The sequence below is a fragment of the Neopsephotus bourkii genome, unplaced genomic scaffold (genome assembly GCF_033783945.1).
Source record: "Neopsephotus bourkii isolate Nb327-2 ecotype Australia unplaced genomic scaffold, CSIRO-AGI_Nbou_v1 NB_882, whole genome shotgun sequence".
Taxonomy (NCBI): Eukaryota; Metazoa; Chordata; class Aves; order Psittaciformes; family Psittacidae; genus Neopsephotus; species Neopsephotus bourkii.
The window spans coordinates 2,164,933-2,184,720 of record NW_026901376.1 but is presented as its reverse complement, the minus strand read 5'-3'; the positions used below and the strand labels follow the sequence as shown (position 1 = coordinate 2,184,720).

The following is a 19,788-nucleotide window of genomic DNA, read 5'->3' as shown; positions in this document are numbered from 1 at the left end:
TGTCCTCTTTTGCACCTACACAGTAATAAAATTGTTGGGATGGAGCCTCTGTTCCCTTCCTAAGAGGTTTCCCCAGGACTGTACACAGAAGGGATGCTGTAAAGACTGTGCCTGCAAATCAGGGCTCAGAAATTAATGTTGATTATTATCGCCAGGGCTCACAGCTTAATACGATGCTGAGGACAGGTCCATGTCCCAGTCACACGTGCACAATCCCCACTGGTCCCCACAGGAGCAGAAGGCAGCACACGGTGACATTTCCCACTTGCAGGCATAGGAATGAGATTACTCCCAGGGAATCCAGCACAGAAATTAGGTAACCAGAAGGCAAAACCTGACACTGACTTCAAGTCCCTGTGTGTTACAGTTCCAGAGAGGTAACAGTCTCTGACAATACACCTTTTGTTTTGGATCGCATCACTTGTTCTGAAAGGATAACTTTATTTTTCCAAAGCCGTACCAGCAAGCTCAGGGGTTTGAAGCATCTAAGAAACAAGCAAACAAACAAACAAACATCCTATCTGCCCTGACAGCCCTCCTTTCCTTCTGATCTCGGATATGAAAGCCTGGTTGAGAACTCTGCAAACAAACCCACGTATTCCCCTATTCATAAATTTTATGTAATGAAAGTCACTTTGTAAGTGTAAAAAAAACACCATTATTTTCCAGACAGACATTCTAAATATGTTTTGTCTTGTATCAAATGCCAAGCATGCAAGCATAACAAGCAGCAAAGTGCTTCCCCCCCCACCCCAACCATTTTTTTCCCATTATTTTAATGGTTTTGAGCTTCTCAAGTTTACATATTCAATCTGTTCTAAAAAGAAAATCAGGGAAGGGAAAACCCATGCAACACAAAGGCCTATTTTCCTCATAAAACACATGACACCCTGAGCTGTGGCTTTCATAAAAACCTCAAATCTACAACATACAAGAACAAGATAAAGATCAAAGATTGGTAGTGTTCTTCATGCCTTTAAAGGCACCAATAGTCAAAGTAGATGGGTTTTCTGGGTAGGCTTGTCCTTAGCAACATCACTCAAATCTAGGCAGGTGTGTGACTTAAAGAGAATTTATACTGTAAGGGTTCTTCGAGATGTGAGTTTAAGGGTCTTCAACACTAAGTGGAACAAAGCCAGAAACTGGTGAGCTGGGCAGGGGGGTAGACTCAAGGGCTAGTCTACTGCCTGGTCTAAGGTACAGGTAATGTAAGGAACAGAAGGCAATTCATTTAAGATTAGTTACTTCTACACACCCAATTTCATTGATATTTCTATAGGGGTGGGGGAAACCCTCACAGCTTCTTCAAGAAATGGCTATTCCATTTTTCAATCAGCACCATCGACCTCACTCCCACATTCAGGAATCATTAGACATGTTTTCTAAAATCACTTTTGTTGTGGCATCTTTAGAAAGGATTCTGGTTAAACACAGCAACCCAAGCTCACTGGTACTTCACACCTCAGATGCACGTACCTCCACTTGAGCATCATCCCAGTCATCCAGGCGGACTGACTTCACTTTGCTGACTTGGGGAATATTGCGATGGATTCCTGAACAATTTAAGCAGATGAAGATCCCTAGGCTGTGGGATGCCCAGTCCGGGTCTGAAAGCAAGAAGGAAAGAGAGAATTGCACTTGACTGCTCTATGGGATTCAGTGCTGAAGAAAGGAGAGATGGGGCAAGACAGGTCATTGAAAGTGAATTCAGGACACACCAGGTCCACGTTCCTTGATTATAAAGGTATCAAATAAATAAACAAGCAAAATAGGTACATGTGCCATTTATATTGATAGTAATACGAATTAAAGTAACAGATCTGCAATCTCAAGTGTAGCTGTTGTTCACAAAAACCGAATATACAGACAAGCCGTATGCCCAAGACCTCCTAAACAACATGCTCACATGAAGGGAAGAGGAGAATGTCCATCTTTCATCAGCAAATCCCACCCAAGTGCTGCATGGAAGAGAAACTGCAGAATTAAAACAAACAGCTCAGGGATGCCGCTATGCTGCTCCCTTGATTTGCTATTTTTTGTTTTATTTTTTTCTTAATTTTCATTTACTTTTTATTTTCTTTATTTTTGACAATGGGAACGCTCTGCAGAGAGACTCCCCTCCCACAGCTACAGCACAGCTCTCCATGCCAGGAGGTTTCCAGCCTTTGCCTTAATGGAAAAATGCCACCAGTGGCAGCTCTGTACTTTCTCTGAGCAGAACCACGCGCTGTTTACAGCCCCGAGCTGACGTCTCACACAAAGCACTTTAAACACAAGTCCCTCGCCTCCAAATTCCTCCTCGGGAGAGGCACTGCCTGAAGCACAGGGCAACGGAGAGGAACTGGAGGAGGGCAGGGGCCAGGGCAGGACACATCCACCAGTGTCCCCAGCGCTGCCTCGTTAATAAAGCCAATACAGGGATCTTTGTTTGAACTCTGACTAGCAAATGTCAGCGCCTGCTATTCCAGCTGCGTCCCAGCAGAAAGAGCTTCCTTGCAAGTCACCAACTCAGCCTCTAAATCTTTCCCTTCTACCCATCCTCCCCCAAACCCACCCCACCGTATGGGGCTGTCGAAGGGTAAAGGCAGGTCCTCTCTTCTCACAAACCCTCATCATCTGTTTATTCCCCTGCAGTAATTACACTAAACACTCCTCACAGTGCAGCTATTATTTATAAAAGCAAGGCAATGTGCTTTCTCCTCCTTCTACATATTTAATGGCCTGACTACATCAGTGCAGCAGGAGCAGGCTGGTGTGGGGCAATGCAGCTCCTCTATACAAGGTACTGAAGTCTGCTACCAGCCTCTGCCCACAGGAATGGACCAACCTCCCCCTGCACGCATTAGGGAAGACAAATTTGGCTCCCCAGAGGTGGCTGTGTTCAGATATAAATGAGTCGTCTCAATGGATACGGTGCCCAACCCAGGAGAGGGGAGTGAATTCCCAGGCTTTTATAAATCCCATCCACTGCAGCTTGATTGGCACAGGGCTGGGACCAGCCTCCACAAGTAAAGGTGTTTGCTGTTTACATGGTCTCCCATCCTCATGCAGCACCCTGATGACTCCTGCAGAGGCCTGGCAAATACAGAACCAGTCGAGTCAATCTAAGTGCGCTGTAGCAGCAACCAAGTATGGACTCTGTGCCCACATACAACCACATAAGTGAGGACATGGGGTGAGGACCTAATCACAGCTTCACACAACACTTGAGGTCAGGCACCTGATAGCAGAGACTGCTGCCAGTTATTGAACTATGAGCTGGCCACAAGAATCAAGAGTTTTGCACTCCACACTCATGTGTGTTTCTGTGTTTTAACTCCTCATATTGTCCTGTCCCATCTCCAAACACCTGGCTGTAATCAAAGTCTGCCTCATGGTAGGCCAGGACCATGGGATCAAATGATGAGAGTCATGCAGGGTGAAAGCATTCTGGACTTTTGTTGAAAAACCCATCTCTTGACTTCCATGTAAAGGATGAGGCATGAGGAAGGGCAAAAGGGTCTGGAGGATGGGGAAGCCACAGAGCAGCAGCAGCAGTGAGGAAGCAGAAGATGCATCAGTGAACTTTGGAGCTGGCAGCTAATGTGGCCACCAACTCCCTGTGCTCAGAACAGCCACTTCACAGTAACTGCTCCAAGCCTTCCCAGTGCAGTGAGTTGTGATCAAAGCAGTGCCTGACACAGGAAAATGGATATCAAAGTATGCATTTGCCTCCACAGATTTTACCAGGAGCCCCAATGCTTGTTTTGTGTTGACAGATTTATCTTAGCACACAGGTGGATTTCTTCATGTTGTCTGCAACTTCCTAGACTTGAAGAAGCAACCCTTTCACTGCCTGCACTGCTGTGAGCTACAGGACCAGGAGACATCACACCTTCCTCTAGCCAGGAATGAGGACACATCTGGGTGAACATTCTGGAAGAATGTCCTCAGGCTCTGATGGAGGAGACTGCAGCTCCAGTGGATATTAAGCCAACTCATACCCAAGCATCTCTTCTTGACATAGCAATAGGTTTTAATCACAACTGGGGCTTTAAAGCATTCTCCTCACACCAACGGTATTTTCTTTAGACAAGACTCTTGACCATGCTTCCCCCCTGCTCCACACCATGTCAAACCATGTCTAATTAAGGAAGCAAAAGCTGGGCTGTATCACAGAATCACATATTCATGGTCACGTGCACATGGTTTTTCATCGGAAGATGATAGTATTTTAGAGGAACAGAGACAAGAGGGTCAGTGATGACCCAGCCCTTGGAAGGGATGCTGTCAGCTTGTTCAATACCTACACCTGCTGCTGTCTCCTTCTGGTGTCCTTCCTTTCACTGCTTCCTCTCTTGCCTAGACCCAACCTCCATGTCCATCCAACACCAACAGCATCCCACACAGCAAACTTGAAGGAGCACCATGACAGAGCTGCACATTTCACTCTACTCACCAGACCTGATACCAGCAATTTGCTTTGCTGTCCTATATTAATAACAACTTCCTATTCAAGTATGTATCTTTTAAATCCAAAATCATGCAGCAAGGGTGGATGGAGGAGTTGCAGATGCTCGGCTGGTTGCGTGCTGCCTTCCTGTGACATTCACAGCCCAGAACTACACAAATTTGGCAATTGTTTTTAACACCAAAGGGAACACCAGGCAGGAGGAGAGTTCAGAGGCCTCAGGCACTGAGTTACCTCCGTCCAAAAAAGTTGCCAAGTAGCAAAATCCCCCCAAACCAAAAGATCTATCTCGGGATAGTCAGTGTTACTATAATGTATTAAGAGATCTCAATGAACTTGCTCTCCTGGCTGAAGATGTGACTGAGAAAGCAAGCCAGCCCGAGCCTTTCCAAGTGTTTAGTTGAAAGCCAAAAGGAATTTCTAAGCATCAGTTGAACAAGCCAGAGGGTTACAGACCCACCCAAGCCACTGGTGGGACCCACCACGCCACCAGACCGCCTGCGGGCAGGAAGGATGAGGGCGGAGGGTTCCCTGAATCCATCTTCTGGAGGGTTCTGCCCGTGCTGCTTCCCCTTCTCACCCACGCCTTGAACTTGTGACACCATTTTCGAAGAACCCCATAGCTACAAGACTGCTGCATCAGACATCTGCAGGAACTGGTGACAGACCCCCAGGCAGATGGCTGCAGCGAGCACCCACTTCTGCAGGGATGCTTGTCCAAAGCCCTTTTACAACCGGCTACTCAAGCACATCACAGCCCCCCTTCTCTTCATTCCTGCTCCACACCACTAACAACAGGAAAATTCTCAGCTCAGGAACATGGTAGATAACACCGGTGATCTCCAACCTTGGAACAATCATAGACTCCAACCCTTCAAATGACTGTGCCACCGCTTTGAGATAAGACATCAAGCACACAAATAAATTCACCCAAGTGTCTTCATACAAGACAAGCGAGTTTTGGAGCAGTACATTTAGTGAACCCTCAGCTGTATGGGTGCCAAGCTGTGGTCTCCATAGCTAGGTGAAGTCCACCTTGCTGCTAGGCACTTCAAGAGCTAGAACATGTTCTCCATGCTGGACATTACTGGGGAGTTCAGTAGTTTTATCTAAGCCATTTTATTTGGGCAGGGCTCAAAAAAGTGCACCAAAATGGCAATATATCATAAGCTGGACCTTCTGGGCATCACCCAAAAGAGATGATTTTTTTTCTAAGCCTCCAGAGTTTCCAGCAAATAGCAGTGAAGCCTACTGAAAACTCTCTGGCATGCCTAAGTTCCACACAAATTACTTTATTCCATTATTTCAAGCCAAAAGGAATAAAGACTAACTAGGAGCAAGGGGAATATTAAAGCAAATACACTGCTGTAAGTGCAAAAAGTCTCTTATCCTGCAGCATCGTTGCTCCAGAACAACTGATGCTAGCCCTAGAAGACTTTAACTGCCCAATGTAGCAGAGATTTCTGCTCACTTATAAACAGATTATAATGACTTTTAAAGCAAAAACTTGCTGCAGCTTCGCTTTTAAAATTAATACATAAACAAAGCCAGGCTAAGCTCAGGAGAAAAACTAACTTCCACACACAATCCCCTTTGCCACCACAAGCTCTAGGAAAACCAAGGGCAGAGAACAATGAGATCTGCAGCTTGAACCCAACATTACCGAGTGCAAGAACAGCCCATAGAGGCAAAAGCAAAGGCTGGACCCAGAAAACTACAAACAAGAGCCAATGTAAGAGAACATAAACATAGGGTTCCAGTTTGAAAATACCTAGATGCCACCAACCCAAGTATAATCACACGAAGCAGAGCAGTAGCAGGCTCATAGCAGCCACAAGACAAGAACTCAAGAGTCCCAAAACTTACTTGGATGCCCCTACTCCACTTTCTGCTTTAAACCACAGTTACCACTGTATGTATATAGTAGTATATATACTATACTAGTGATCTAGACAATATATACTCTATATATACACTATATATATAGTATATTACTGACCAAGAGAATGAACATGGGCAATGCACAGCAATACACCGTTAACACGTCCTCCAGCACACAAACCAAGGCCTGACCCTTAATTAGCTGCCTGGCTGCATCCCTGCTACACCAGCTGGGTGGGAGCCAGTGTTTTGTTGGGATGGAGATTCAACAGATTTTTCTGACCTCTGTCCACTTGAGGTGTTAAAGACTAATTAGAAGGGAGAAGACGACCTCTCAAGGTAGGCAAACCCTTTTTACCCTACAGATAAGGTAACTCATACCCTATGATACAGGATATAATCACAGGGATTTACGTGCCATCAACACAAGCAAAAAGCCTTTTCTGTTTGCTGCTCACTGCCTGCGGATTTTCTAAATGCCCCAGTCAGGAGAATCTCATGTCCAGCACTGAAGTTCTGTTGCTATTTACTTTGGGGAAAGACTAAGAGGTTAATAAACAGACCCTGGTCATGCATGTTTAAAAATAACAATAAAAGACATGAAGACTGAAGCCAAACAGCCTCCCACCAACACTCCTCCCTAAGTAGGAAAGATTTTCACTGTAGGCACTATACTTGCCAAGGTCTTTCTATTCAGCTGGCAGGTCCCAGCAACCCACTCTGCTTGCGGTCTGCAGCCCCCGAGTGTGCTGCAACCCAGGCATCAGCAGCAGACAGAAAACACCGTTGCATTGTTTCAGAAAGTCCCCTTCCCTGCAGAAAGTGGCATTGTGCTAAACACAACTGCTGTGGGGTTTTCTTTTTTACCTTTAAAAGGGCTGGCAAATTCCCAGGAAAAAGATAAAATAAATCACCATTTAAGTGAGAGGACAATGGAGGTGCGGGAACAAGTTTCCACTTTCAGCTTGAAAATGAAAAGCCTGTTTCACGCCATTAGAGCAGCGAAGCTCTGGAACAGCTTTCTAGTGGGAGGTAGTGGGGGCAAGAGAGAGAACTAGCTGTGAGGCAGAGCCCTGTCGCTCCACAGGGAGGGGATGGGGAGATGTCGCTGTGCATGACAGCACAAGGCAGGACCCGGTGACTCACTCAGTTGTCTTCCCGATATGTGTTTTTAGGAGCAGTGGTTGGATAGGGGAAGGAGAGAGTTGACATCAAATCCTTTCAGTGCCCTCCTTAATCCTGAGCAAATCAAGCAATCTCCAGCACTCATGTGTTTCCCTCATTCACCACCCTCACTTCATGACATCAAGGGAATGGAAAAGCTTCACCCCCTTTAGAAATGCGAAGATGCTGGGCCTGTAGCAAAGATGTTTACAATGACCTCAGCAACACACCACTCACCCTCAGGCTTTTATATATACTGTTAGACCAGAATACCAGATCAGCTCGGCTTTGCAGCATAAAGCTCTGATACCAGACCCCCTCCATCATCTGCATCTGCTCTTCCTCCATCCCTCATCCCCTCTGAGCCTCAGGCACAGAGGCTGATCTTACCCAGAGTCCCAGTAATCTATCCCAAATAAGAAAGATGAAAACGATAAAACCAGGCCATGTAAACTGCTGCTGGAGGGCTTAAACTGCAGAATCGCTTTGATGGGATTTCCATTTCTGTTTTCAGAGCCTCCCTGTCCTCCTACAATGTAAAACGATTCTCCCTTCGTGGAACCACAAACCTAAGTCATAGAAAAATGGAGTAAAGGGAGAAATAGTCAAGGTCTTGTTATGCCCTGAGATAACCATCCGTCTCATGATGTGAGGAAAGATTGCCAGAGACAAAGAACCATTTAGGGGAAAAAAAAAAAGGCTGAACTGCCACATTAGTCCTGAATTAAAAAAAATGATTACTCTAATACATGGAGAGCCATCACACACCAGCAATGCAGGAGAGCGCTCAGTTTGCACTTGAGACTGTGTTTCCCATACTGTCTGCACTGGGAGAGCACGTCTTTAAACCCACCAAAACAAACACTGCAAACCAACACCCAGGACCCAGACTCCAACGCAGAAGTAGTAACAACAAAGAACCTGATGCCCTAGGTAACAACTTTATTACAGCGGCTCCTACCCCAGAATTCAGCCTGAAAGATGTAGATAATGAGATCTCATTATTCAATACAGATGGGTGACATCTTTGCAATTGAAACATTTTTTATTCAAAACAACTTTTCATTGGAAATTCAGATTTTTGTAAAGACACAATTAATAAGAATCTAACTAAAATCTTAAAAATATTAAAAAAACTTGCAAGTAAAAATGTAACTTCTCACTTCCTTCCCACTCTGATTTTCAATTTCTACTTCAGCATCCTCTCTGCATTCCCAGGGCCACTGTAAGCCTGTTCTCCCTACCTGAAGCATGTCCTCAAAATCCAGGAGGAGTTTTTGGAAGCTCTGCTTTTACACAAGAGATTTTTCTGCCAGACATACACACTGGTCATGGGGAAGACAAAAGATCTGACCTTCCTGAGCATCACATTCAATACCATGTTTCACCCAGATGCAAAGTGCACAAACCAGAACACACATCCTGAACACAGCAGCCTGGCTTGCAGGACTTGGCCACTTAAATATTCCTCAATCACCATTAAGTGGCAAATTCTGGCCCAGATCCATGCAATCAGCAGGTTTTGACTAGATCTCCCCAAGGAGATGTGATGACCCTGTGTGGGATGAAGTTACTTAACACCTCCTAGGAGGAAAAGCACTGCCTCCACCAATGTTCCCCATCCCTAAGCTTTGGTTTTCTGCATGGTCACAGCTTAGCCACAATAATACCAAGCTGTGGGCTCTTTTGCATCAGGAACCCAGATTTTTGTTACCTGAATATATAATACCTAGGACAAGCCATTACCTCAGGGCTACGGCTACTGAGCCTCACCTGAATGTCAAGGCAGTAACAAAAGGAAACAACCTTTTTTTTAACAGCAGGGAAGGGAAAAACAACTTTCACTGGGTGATTACTGAAACAAATATTTCCAAGAGGGAAAGCAAACCCAACTGGCTTCCAAACACACAAATTAAAGTCACTAACAAAGAATTTTCCCCTGCTACATTTCTGACCCATCCTAGTCTTTTTTATCAGCATCCCTGAGCTAAATGGCCACCTCTTCTCATGGATCCCACATTAACTAAGGGTTTCAGGGAAAGGAACACACCCACCTGAGCAGCAGCAATAATAAATCAGGCATCTTGACCTTTTGCTCCCCCCTCCTCAGCTGTACCAGATCAGCGCTATGATGATGCACACATGTGGGAAAGCACAAGCACGCCCTGCTTTCCTCATCTGCTCATTCTCCACCCTCCCTCTTCTTTCATTCTCACTTTATTTCTCTGCTCTGGTAGTTTTCCAGTGCCTAGCTGTCCACCCAGTTCCAGCTCTCCCCTTTATCTTTCTGTGCATCCCACTTCTCAGCACTCCATCCTGGAGGCTCTCTGGACACCTACCCCACATTATCTCATACCCAGAAACACCTGGCATGCCACACCTGCCCAGGAAATAATAGAATTGAGCCTCAATATTTTACATATTACCTAAAGACACAAGTTATATATCTTATGTGAAGTAGCTCTGGGCATCTCCAGTTTATTGTCACTCCCAGGCAGATGTGCACATCACGGCACCACCAATAGCTCTTGTTTGTCAAAGAAACTGAGGCAAAGTGATCATTAAAGAAACTGGGTTGATGAACAGGGATCCAGTCCGCGGGAAGTAATGCTGTGACAGTTCAGAAGAGAGGCTGAACGGTATTAATATAGCACATTCTGTGTTACAAAAGACACTGGCCCAAATTCTGCTCTCGGAGTTTCAGATTCACTAGGGCATCTCTCCATGCAAATGTCACCAAGAGCAAAACACGGTTTTGTTGTTTTACAAGCCCATTTGAAGCCTTTAACAACGACTCTCTTTCCCTGATGTGAGCTGTTTTACTGACCTACAGCTTCATCTCCATCCTGCTGATGGCTGAGAAACTTCCCACTTTGCAAAGGGGCTTTATATTACACACAGGGCAAGGGAGAGTTACCCCATTGACCCGAATGGCCCAGGCTTGCAAAGTCTTCCCCAGGAAGGAATAATTTAGGTAGCTACCCATTTGGTGAGCCCAAGCTGTGCTCAGCAAGATACCTCAAAGGTGGGTTGGTACAGTCAGACAGCAGATGGGTGGGAGCAGGCAGAGCAGCACAGCACTGCAAAGCAGTTCACACTATGCAAAAGTTCTTTGTCCTTTCCAGCTGGATACTGGGAGGCACAATGCATCTGAAGGTGAACTGCAGTGTCTGAGATGTAGATTAGGGACATAAACCCAGCGGCAATGCTATGAGCTGGGTGGTGGTATCCAATAGGTCTTGGAATCCTAAATAAATCAATAGCCAGAAAAAAGAGGTTCAGCTGAAGTGTTGGGTTTTCTTTAACCTACAGAATGATGGAGGCTGAAAAGGACATCCTTTCCCTATGCCTGTTCAGAGCCATCCTGCTCAAGCTAATACTAATTTAGGTGTTTTTATAAGGTGATATTTTTTACCTTTTTTTAAAGGCAAGTTACTTGCTATGGGATTTTCTAAGGTTCTCCTCAAAGGCAGGTCCCACCACACCACACAGACCCCGCTCAGCAATAGCAAAGGCTTTCCCACGCTCAAAGCCAGACCCCAACAATTCACTATACAAAGAGTGAGGAGGATGCTCCTAGTTCAGGTTTTCTCCCCTCTGTACAAGAAAAGGGCCACGGACATTTCAGCCCGGTCCTGTGCAGGGCGTTAAGCAGCGCGCAAGGCAGGCTCCCACCGGTGGCAGGCTGGTCAAAGGTTGGTGGGCAGGATGCCCACGGCAGTGCCCCTGGTCCCTCCCGTCTGTTTGCTTGCCAACAGAGGCAGGAGCGGTGGCGAGGGGACACGGGAAACAACACCCCCCCCCCCCCCCAAGCAACACAGCCTCCCCCGGGCAGAGCTCGACGCCACCGCCCGCTGCCGGGTGAGCGGCACCGGGGCTGCACTGCAGACCGCGGGACCCGCCGGGGATGACATCAGCGCTGCCACGACCGGGCGAGGAGCGGGGCCGGGGAACCTCGGCTGGGGCTGGTCCGTGGATACAGCGACAGCGCAACCCCTTCCCTCCACCCGCCGCGAGCATCCCTCTGCATCCCCCTGCATCCCCCGGGGGAAACAGAGGGGTTCGGGTACCCTCTCGGCGGGCACAACCCCATCGCTCCCGGAGAAAGCAGAGCCCCCCTGCCCCGCCGCTGTCTCCGAGCCGTGCGGTACCGTGCGGGCAGGTGCGGCCGCCGCCCGCACCCCCCCGGCTCGCCCTGCCCTTACCCGGGGCGGCGCAGTCGGCGCACACCGTGTTTCCCGGCCGCTGGAGCAGCTCCACCAGCGCCTTCCTGCTCCTCTCCTTCGCCATGGGGCCGGCGGCGCGGCGCGGTGCGGTGCGGGTTCCGCCGCGGCTGGGCGAGCTTCACGGTGCGGGGCGGGGGGCGCTGGCGAGGCGGGCGGCGCGCCCGGGCTGCTCCATGCGGCCCCGCTCGCCCCGCGCAAGGTGAACGGGACGCGCCGGGGCGGGTCCTGCCCTGCCGCCTCCGAGCCTCGCCGCTGCCGTTGCTGCCGCTCCCGTTGCTGCCGCCGCCCGGGCACGGTGCCGGTTCCGCCTTCCGCAGGGCCCGGGGGGCTGGCGGCTCCCTGAGCCGCTCGCCCGCGACCTCCAGCGGCCGCTCGTCGCCGGGGAGCCCCATTCCCGTGGGGGTTCCCCAGCACCGGGGCATCCCAGGCACCAAGCGGTCCCTTCCCAGGTTTAATTTGGGGTGCCCGGTGAGGGGATGCTCTCTCCCATGGGCTGGGAGCTGGCGTGGCAGTGGGGAATACGGGGGGCAGGAGGTTGCAGCTTGCAGCCGCCCCCCCCCCCCAGCCCTTGCTGGATGGGGTCTCGCTGCTCCAGCACATTGGTGGGTCCAAGAGCAGTGCTTTGGGGGCATTTCTTTAGATTAGCATCGTTAGGGGATACTCATAAGTGCTTAACTGGTACCCACCCACACTCCAGAACGTTCCTCCTTCACCGCCACCTTCCATGTCTGAATCTCAGTAGGACTATCCCCCAGGCAGCTTCTCACACTTTTCACACCCCTCCATGGTGTCAAGGGAGTATTGGTGGAGAAAACACCCCAAGGACAGGGGCAGAATTCTCCATACCATTGTGGCTGTGTTTCCTGTCACCTACAGGACACGGCTCCTGTCCTTGCCTTACCAGCTAAGACCAAGAGGCTGACCTAGGGTGGTGATGAGGGAAGCCTTTGGCTGAGGAGGGGTTCAGAGCTGTGCCTCATAGGCTGCTGCCCTAACCCCTGCTGAAACCTTCTCAGGAATGGGTCACAAGCATCTGCAATGGTGCTATGACCTACCTATGGTTCATACAGCTCTGCTTACAGAAAGGGTTTTGGTTTAGCAATGGAAGTCGCCCATTCAAATGGTCCAACTCTGCTTCCTCCAACAAAGCAGAACACCTTCCTGCAGGCTCAGCTCATGCCATTTGTGCTGCTTCTTGGGGTGTGTACCAGTGTCTGCAGGAGGAGGGTACTCCTGGAAAACGTCTACAACCAAATCAGCATCTTGGTCCTACAACCGTACATGGATGTGAGCAGAATTCAGGGACCTCTTTGTGGGAGGCAATGGCATACACCCTTGAACACGCGCAGAATCATGGTCTGGCATGTTTACAATGCCCCTCTTGCCTGGCAGGCATTTTCCTAGGTGACCTTTGAGCTGTCAGACAAGGGACTGTAACTGAGTTGATTTCTGACTGGTTTAAACTGATGTCAGTGTTCCCTGCTGACCCTACGCAGCATTACGCGTCATGCTGGGGTTTGCTCGTTTTACGCGTGCAGGCTGATGAGGTCTGGAAACTCATTCCTGTGCTAACCAAAGGCATAATCCCAGACACGGGCTTTCTGTGGAGAAGCTGAGCTGCTGCATCCAGGCCCTCACCTTCTTCAACCTCCAAGTCACTAATCCTAACCCAGAACAGAGCACTGACTTCCAGCATCCACTGAGGAACACCAGCTCAGCACAGTATCTTAGCCCTAATCCTCCACACCTGTGCTATATTCAAGCTTGTCAGTGTAAATGCTTACAGGATCAGAGCTTCACCTAAGTCCAGGTTAGGTTATGTTTGCATTTGTACTCTGGCTTTTCCAGAACATGCACTTGCTGAATTCTCCATGCAATAGCCAGGATGCTGCACATCATCATGAGCTGGGAGGAGGGAAGGGCACTGGTTTTCAAGTCTCTGTTTAGCTTTCCATTAAGACTTATTGATTCTCTTTAATTTTTTGTTCTGCCGGTTGCTAGGCAATCTCTCTCTCTCCTCCATGTGCTGGAAGCCAGGGCTGCAGACAGAAATTTATATCTTGTAATAAAATCAAATATAACAGAGCCTGTTGTCAGTGATGAGGGGAGCGTTTCATAAAGGACAGACGGAGCAGGAGAACAGGGCCAGCAAGGGTTGATCAACAGTGATTCTCAGAACTGAAGTCCCATCACAATTACTTTAGACTTCACATTGGGAAACAAGCAGCCCAGTGGGTGGAGGGGATGTGGAGAGAGAGAGAGAGAAAAAAGTTGGAACTAAATGAGCCAAAATCAAAGATAAACTTTTGTTCAGTGGAATATCAAGGGCTTGGTTCAATCTCACGTGTACAGGGGTAACTCCACAGATTCACTCCTGCTTTATCCAAGGTTAAGGGATTGGGTGTTGCTCCAGAGCCAACCAGCAGTGTTGATTCAGGGCAGGCAGTGAGGCTCTCCTGATGGACACTGGCTCCTAAAGATTGTGATTCCTGGTGTAGAGCAGCACCAGCATCAGAGTTTTCCATCCCACTAAGGGTAAAGGAGGAAGGTTGCCCTGGTAGGGGTGGTGAAGACTCCCGGGAAGCTGATGGGCATCACTGCTCAGCCTTGTCCATGTCAGACTGTTCCTGCCCGTGTCCACAGCAGCCAACACCTCATCTGAGCTTTTCCCCACATTTTTCCTGTGCATATGACCTATCAGGGAATCCTTAATGAATTTGCCCCTACTTCTTGCAATGTCTTTGGCCAAACTCTCTGGAGACCGGTTGTCACTGTCAATACATCACCCTCATTCAGATGTGTTCTGTCTCCCCACTGCTAAGTGACTTGTTAAGCCTGGTGTGAATTTATATACATATGCATATAAATACTTACATATTTATGTGTGAAATGTGCTTGTTTGCAAACATGCACACTTTCAACTTGGTCTTTTCTAGATCGCAAGGTTGTTGCCTTAGAAACGGATGTTATTAATGCGCTCTCCTGAGGTGCTAAGTACGGTGGCAGCAAGGGCAGCCTCTGGAAATGCCAGACTGAGGTTAGGGCAAAGGATGCTCAGAAATTCCTGGAAGTCTTTTCATCATCTTTGTGGTGATGCTCTGAAAATACACAGACACAACTATACATTCTCCCTGCCCTTCCGTATTAGCTCCTTTCACCTGGCACTGGCTTGTTTTGTTAGGAAAGAGCTGCTTACACTGGTTTTCAGTTAATTTTGCAGCCCCAGCCCTGAAATGGCTGAATCAGTGCCACAACCATGCAAGTGAAAGGGTGTTAAACACAACTCTTTATGTGACCCAGGAGTGCATTCACAGCGTAACATGGGGAAGCATCACAAATTCCTGTGTGAACAGCAAACCTTTATATCAATAATTCACACCACTGCAACTGCATTCAAGCAAACCTCTCTGCAGCAGTGGATACACCAGGCTGGATCCTTTAGGCTTCCTCAGCATCACAGGGGAGGCAGGTCTTGCAGCTGGAGATGTGTGTGAACAAGCCATAGCACTGACCACCCACACCCACGCTAAAGCAGGCAGGTTTTGTTGCAGTGTGGCTTCCTGTCCTGTTCAAAACAAGAGAAGAAAATAAGAAAAAGAAACCAACATCCTAGAAATATATATCCTATATATATGTGTGTGTGTGTGTGTGTATCTTATTTTCTGGGTTATCCAGTTAAATTAAGAGTGGCTACAGCTCGGAGGGAGGAATGCCACAGAGCAGAGAGCTCAGAGCAGGGTGTTTAAAACCCTTTAAACTGAGAACCTGACACAGATGCCAACTTTCTCTGAATCTGAGCAAATTGCTTTGTTTTGGACCCTGTGAAATTTTTCTCCCCTAGAACAGGGAAAAGCACACTCACTGCCTCTGCATGGTTAGGATGTGCTAGTCAAGTTGGAGAGGATGATGCAAGAGAAAATGATGTGAGGGTGCAGCAATAACAGACTCAAGTCTGGGTCTGCAGAGCTGCTCTGCACCTGCACCAGCCCTCAAAGAAAAGGTGTTGTGCAGCTCTAAAAGCATCTCCCTGTGGAGTTCTTTGCAGATCAGGGTTTCATTACATTTGCATAGTGGTTAATTCTGTTGCAGTGTTACCAGTGTAGAAAAAGGGAAGTCCTTTACTCCCATGATTTGACAGCCGTGCACATAGCATCATACACACCAGATCACACAGATCCTCTGTGAATGAGAAGAAATGGGGAGAATGGGGGACAAGGAGAGGGTGCAGAGCAAAATCTCTCTGCTGATTGACTTAAACACCGGGTTTTGTAGGCTTCTGCAGCCTTCTAGAGCTGAGAACTGCTCTCTCACAGCGGCATCACAGCAAAAAGGAAAGCAGCTCCAACCACTTTTCTGATCCTGTCCACCATGTGCTCAGGATGTCCTTTCAGTTTCTTTTCTGGCCAGGCTTGCTGCAGCAGTGGGCTGGTTTCGGCATTGGTATGTGGTCACAAGGACTGCTTAGTCACTGGTGGAGTGGTCGGGAGCCAAGAGACATCCGAGAGAGCAAGAGGATAACTGATAGCTTGAGGATGCTGGATATTTGTACATCTGCTCCACGCACACGGGGAAAGCTCAACACAAGAAAAAACATGCTGCAACAGTCCTGTTGTACTGGACCCATTTCATGTGATGTAAAATCTGATGTGGAGGGGGCAGCTGGGGGAGTTGGCTCCACAGCAGCCACCAGGCACCCGACTGGAGCTATGCTGATTTCTAGAGCCTAATAGCAGGCTCCCTTCTGCTCTCTGAGAAGATGAAATTAGACCAATGAAGTCAGTAACTCACCTACACCAGTGAGAGACCACTGCTTTTAGCACTGTCCTTGATTTATACTAATTAAAAGACTTAGGCCTGGGGAAGCTCTGTATGGAGGAAGCCAACATGTATGAAGAGCTTCATACGTCAGGGTATCAGCTCCTCCAAGAAAAGTCAACATAATTATTCAGAGCAGGCCACCATCAATCCAGTCTGAGTCAGAGGCAGCAGCATGACAGGTTCGATGTGCAAACCACAGGGCAAGCACTTACCATGGCAATTGCTTTTGTTCAGTTCCAATAATTTAATCTCTTCCTGGCTCAAATGGCTCCTCCTTCCAGGAACAGCTTGGAGACATTCAAGCAGGAGACTGGACTGTATGATGTCTTGTTGCAGGGTGGAGGTGGAAGCAGCCCAGCTAACCGCTGCCTACTTTGGGGGTCCTAGGAAGCAGTGGCTGCTCCTGCCAGGGGTCCAGTGCAGAGAATATGACAGAGATGCAATAGGCAGGACTGTAGGACACAGGAGCTGAAGCCCAGCACATTGGTTCTGATCTGGAAGTCTCTGCAGCAAAGCCTGAGTCCCTCAGAAAGAAGGCGAACCATTTCCAAAGGGCACAGAACTAAAAATGGTGCAACTACAGGTTCCCACAGTCAGTCTTGTATCATGGGCTGCTGCCTTCAGCTGCGGTGCAGCTCAGACGTCTGAGACCACATCACTTTCTGTAACATTGCTCAGCTGTGATTTGAATAAAGCATTAGATGGAAACAAAGCTGTGGTTTTTTCTCTAGAAAGAGATTAGAAATGATGGCCTGAAGGAAGCTGCTGAACAGCTGGAGGTGGTAATTGATCCTCCTCCAGTTAACTCTGTCCATAGAAAGCTGAGGACCATGTCCTACCCTTCCTCTGGCTGCTGGTGGGATTGTTTGGATGTCACTGCCTGCCTCCTAAAAGCTCCCATAACACTGAGATGTAGCTCATGCTGCTCACTTATTTGTTCATTTCAATATGCTTTGCCAAAGAAAAATCAGCAAAGAATTAATTAACAGCAATTATTTCTAGCAACAACAGAGCAGCTCTGCTCCAGAAGCCATGAAAACAACATCATGAGACCCCTGTGGCCAAAAAGCCTTTACAAACAGGTGCAAAAATGAACAATTTTATAGCAGGCTATAAAAAGAGCCCAAGCCAGGTTGGGGAATGGCAGAGGAACAGAGGAACAGCCATTTCGATGGCTGAGATGGAGCATCCACCCAGGTGACTTTTGTGAAAGAGCTTTAATAAACAAACCAGAGCAGAAGCACCAACCTGCGTCAAAGTCCCAGCAGGACCAGGTTATTGCTGCAACAGGAGGTTTACTATACCCGTCACTCTGTGTTATTAGTGCTGCTAAAGTGATTTACTGTCTAAGTCAGTCCGACCTATTAGAGCTGTGATCTAAAGTACTAGCCAGCTCCAGTTTCAGTGATAAACATCACCCCCCTGCCTATTACTTGCTAAAATAAGCTGAAATAAAGCCATCAATCCAGCTATCTCTCTGCTCAAATGAGTCCTTCTAGCTGGCACCATCACACCTGCAAGTCTCCCACCATGCACACAGAAAGGATGGAGGCAGATGTTCCAGACATGCTCTCAATTTTCACCCATGTTTCTTTTTCAGCATCCAGTGAACTCAGCATTTCTGTCCCTCTGACCTGAACTTGCACATCCCCTATTGCCAAAGCCCTGCAGTGACCCAGTTCCTGTTACATCTCTACATGCTACACATGCATACTCTGAGCATCTCCCCATGCAAGGAGGCCAGGATGCAATCTCCTGCCAGAGATGTTCACCTCTGTGCTGCACCCTAGGAGGTGGCATTGGCCAGTCCCATTTGTCTGCCAGGCTCTGCAGCACAGTGTAGGGAAAGGGGAACTAAACCAACACCCACACTCCATTCACCTGTACCATTCACACATATTGTTAACGCCTGATCCATGGTGTTGCCTGTGCTCTCCCATACAGATACAGGCCTGCATGGACCCAGTACATGTATTCCTTTAGATCAGACAGAAATCTGAATGCACAGAGAGAGGGACACACACTTATGCTACCTTAGCAACAGCTCTGAGCATGCACACCCATGCCAGAGATGTGCCAGACAACAGGCAAAGCTCGGAGCGTGTGCTCTCTAAGGGCTGGGTTGCAGCCATGGCTGGCAAGGACTGGGGTAAAGACAGCTTGCTAAATCCATGGGTTAAAGTCAGCACAAGGTAACTCCCACATCCACACTAAAGACCAGAATCTGAGGGAGCAACCAGCATCATTATACCCCTGGGATTTCCTATTTGGTGCTTGTTCATGGGGCTGTGAAGGTTCAGTTACCACTGGGGGGTTTTGCTCCTGCTTGGTTCAGCATGCTGAGTTACTGGCAATTTTCTCATCACTGACCTGATCCGCAGCATCTGTGCAATTCCTGAGTGGCAGCAAGAAAATGTTTTCCCATTTGGGCCTGCCTGTCCAAAAAAACCAGTTTCTTCAGTGTGCTGATATCCTTCTGAGCATCCAGCAAGTCTACCCAGCTACCATGGGGCTGTCAGAGCAACCCAGAGGGAAAAGCCCTCTTCAGATTGGCAGCTCCTCTAAGCAGGCTGCAGCACACAGCATTGCATCAAATCCTCAGAGCAGTCCTGAGTGTCCCAGATTCTGTACTGCAATTGCTCTCCTACCTTGCCCAGAAAGGAGAGATTCACTGCTTCCAAACCCTGCTGAAGCCCAGAACATGGTCTGATAACAGAGAAATACAAACTAAGCAAACAACACCAGGCCTGACTCCCTTGCAGAACACCTTCTCCTGTGCCAGAGCCTTCCCTCCCTGCTACCTTTGATTATCAGCTCTGCAAGCAAGATCAGAACCAGGTGTGTGAGGGGTTTCTTGCTGGGCAGGGCTTGCCAGCAGGGAGGAAACTAGAAACCCTCCAGAAAGCAGAGCTGTCAGCTCCTAGAAGGTTACTAAATAGGGCTCAGTTGTTCAAAGGGGCTGCAGAAGCATCCCTCACTGTCTGCTTCATAAAAGCATGAAGGTGAAGTTAAAAGCCTGGGCCATTCTGGGATGTCTCCTTGATTTCTTCACCACCTGCTCTCTTTTTGCAAGGCTGCTTTCTGCTACTCTGCTCCTATCACTTTGCCATAATTCATAAGGCCCTGAACAGAAAAGCATCTACAATACTGAGTGGTTTAAAGCACTACTCATTACCAGGCAGCAGGACACACAGCCAGGCGGGCCACAACATCCCTCCCACATCAGCAGGATCCTACCCTGCTTTATGT

General features: G+C 48.2%; 1 protein-coding gene across 1 annotated transcript in view; it reads right to left on the bottom strand.

The window, feature by feature from the left end:
• ADAP1 (ArfGAP with dual PH domains 1) overlaps positions 1-11,910 on the bottom strand; it is a 58,902-nt gene extending 46,992 nt beyond the window's left edge. The window contains exons 1-2 of the mRNA XM_061357066.1: positions 11,701-11,910; positions 1,477-1,607 (exon numbers count right to left, since the gene is read on the bottom strand). Coding sequence (XP_061213050.1) covers positions 1,477-1,607; positions 11,701-11,785 — 216 coding nt within the window. The 5' untranslated portion in view covers positions 11,786-11,910. The remainder of the gene's footprint in view (positions 1-1,476; positions 1,608-11,700) is intronic.
• Between the last annotated feature and the right edge of the window lie 7,878 nt (positions 11,911-19,788).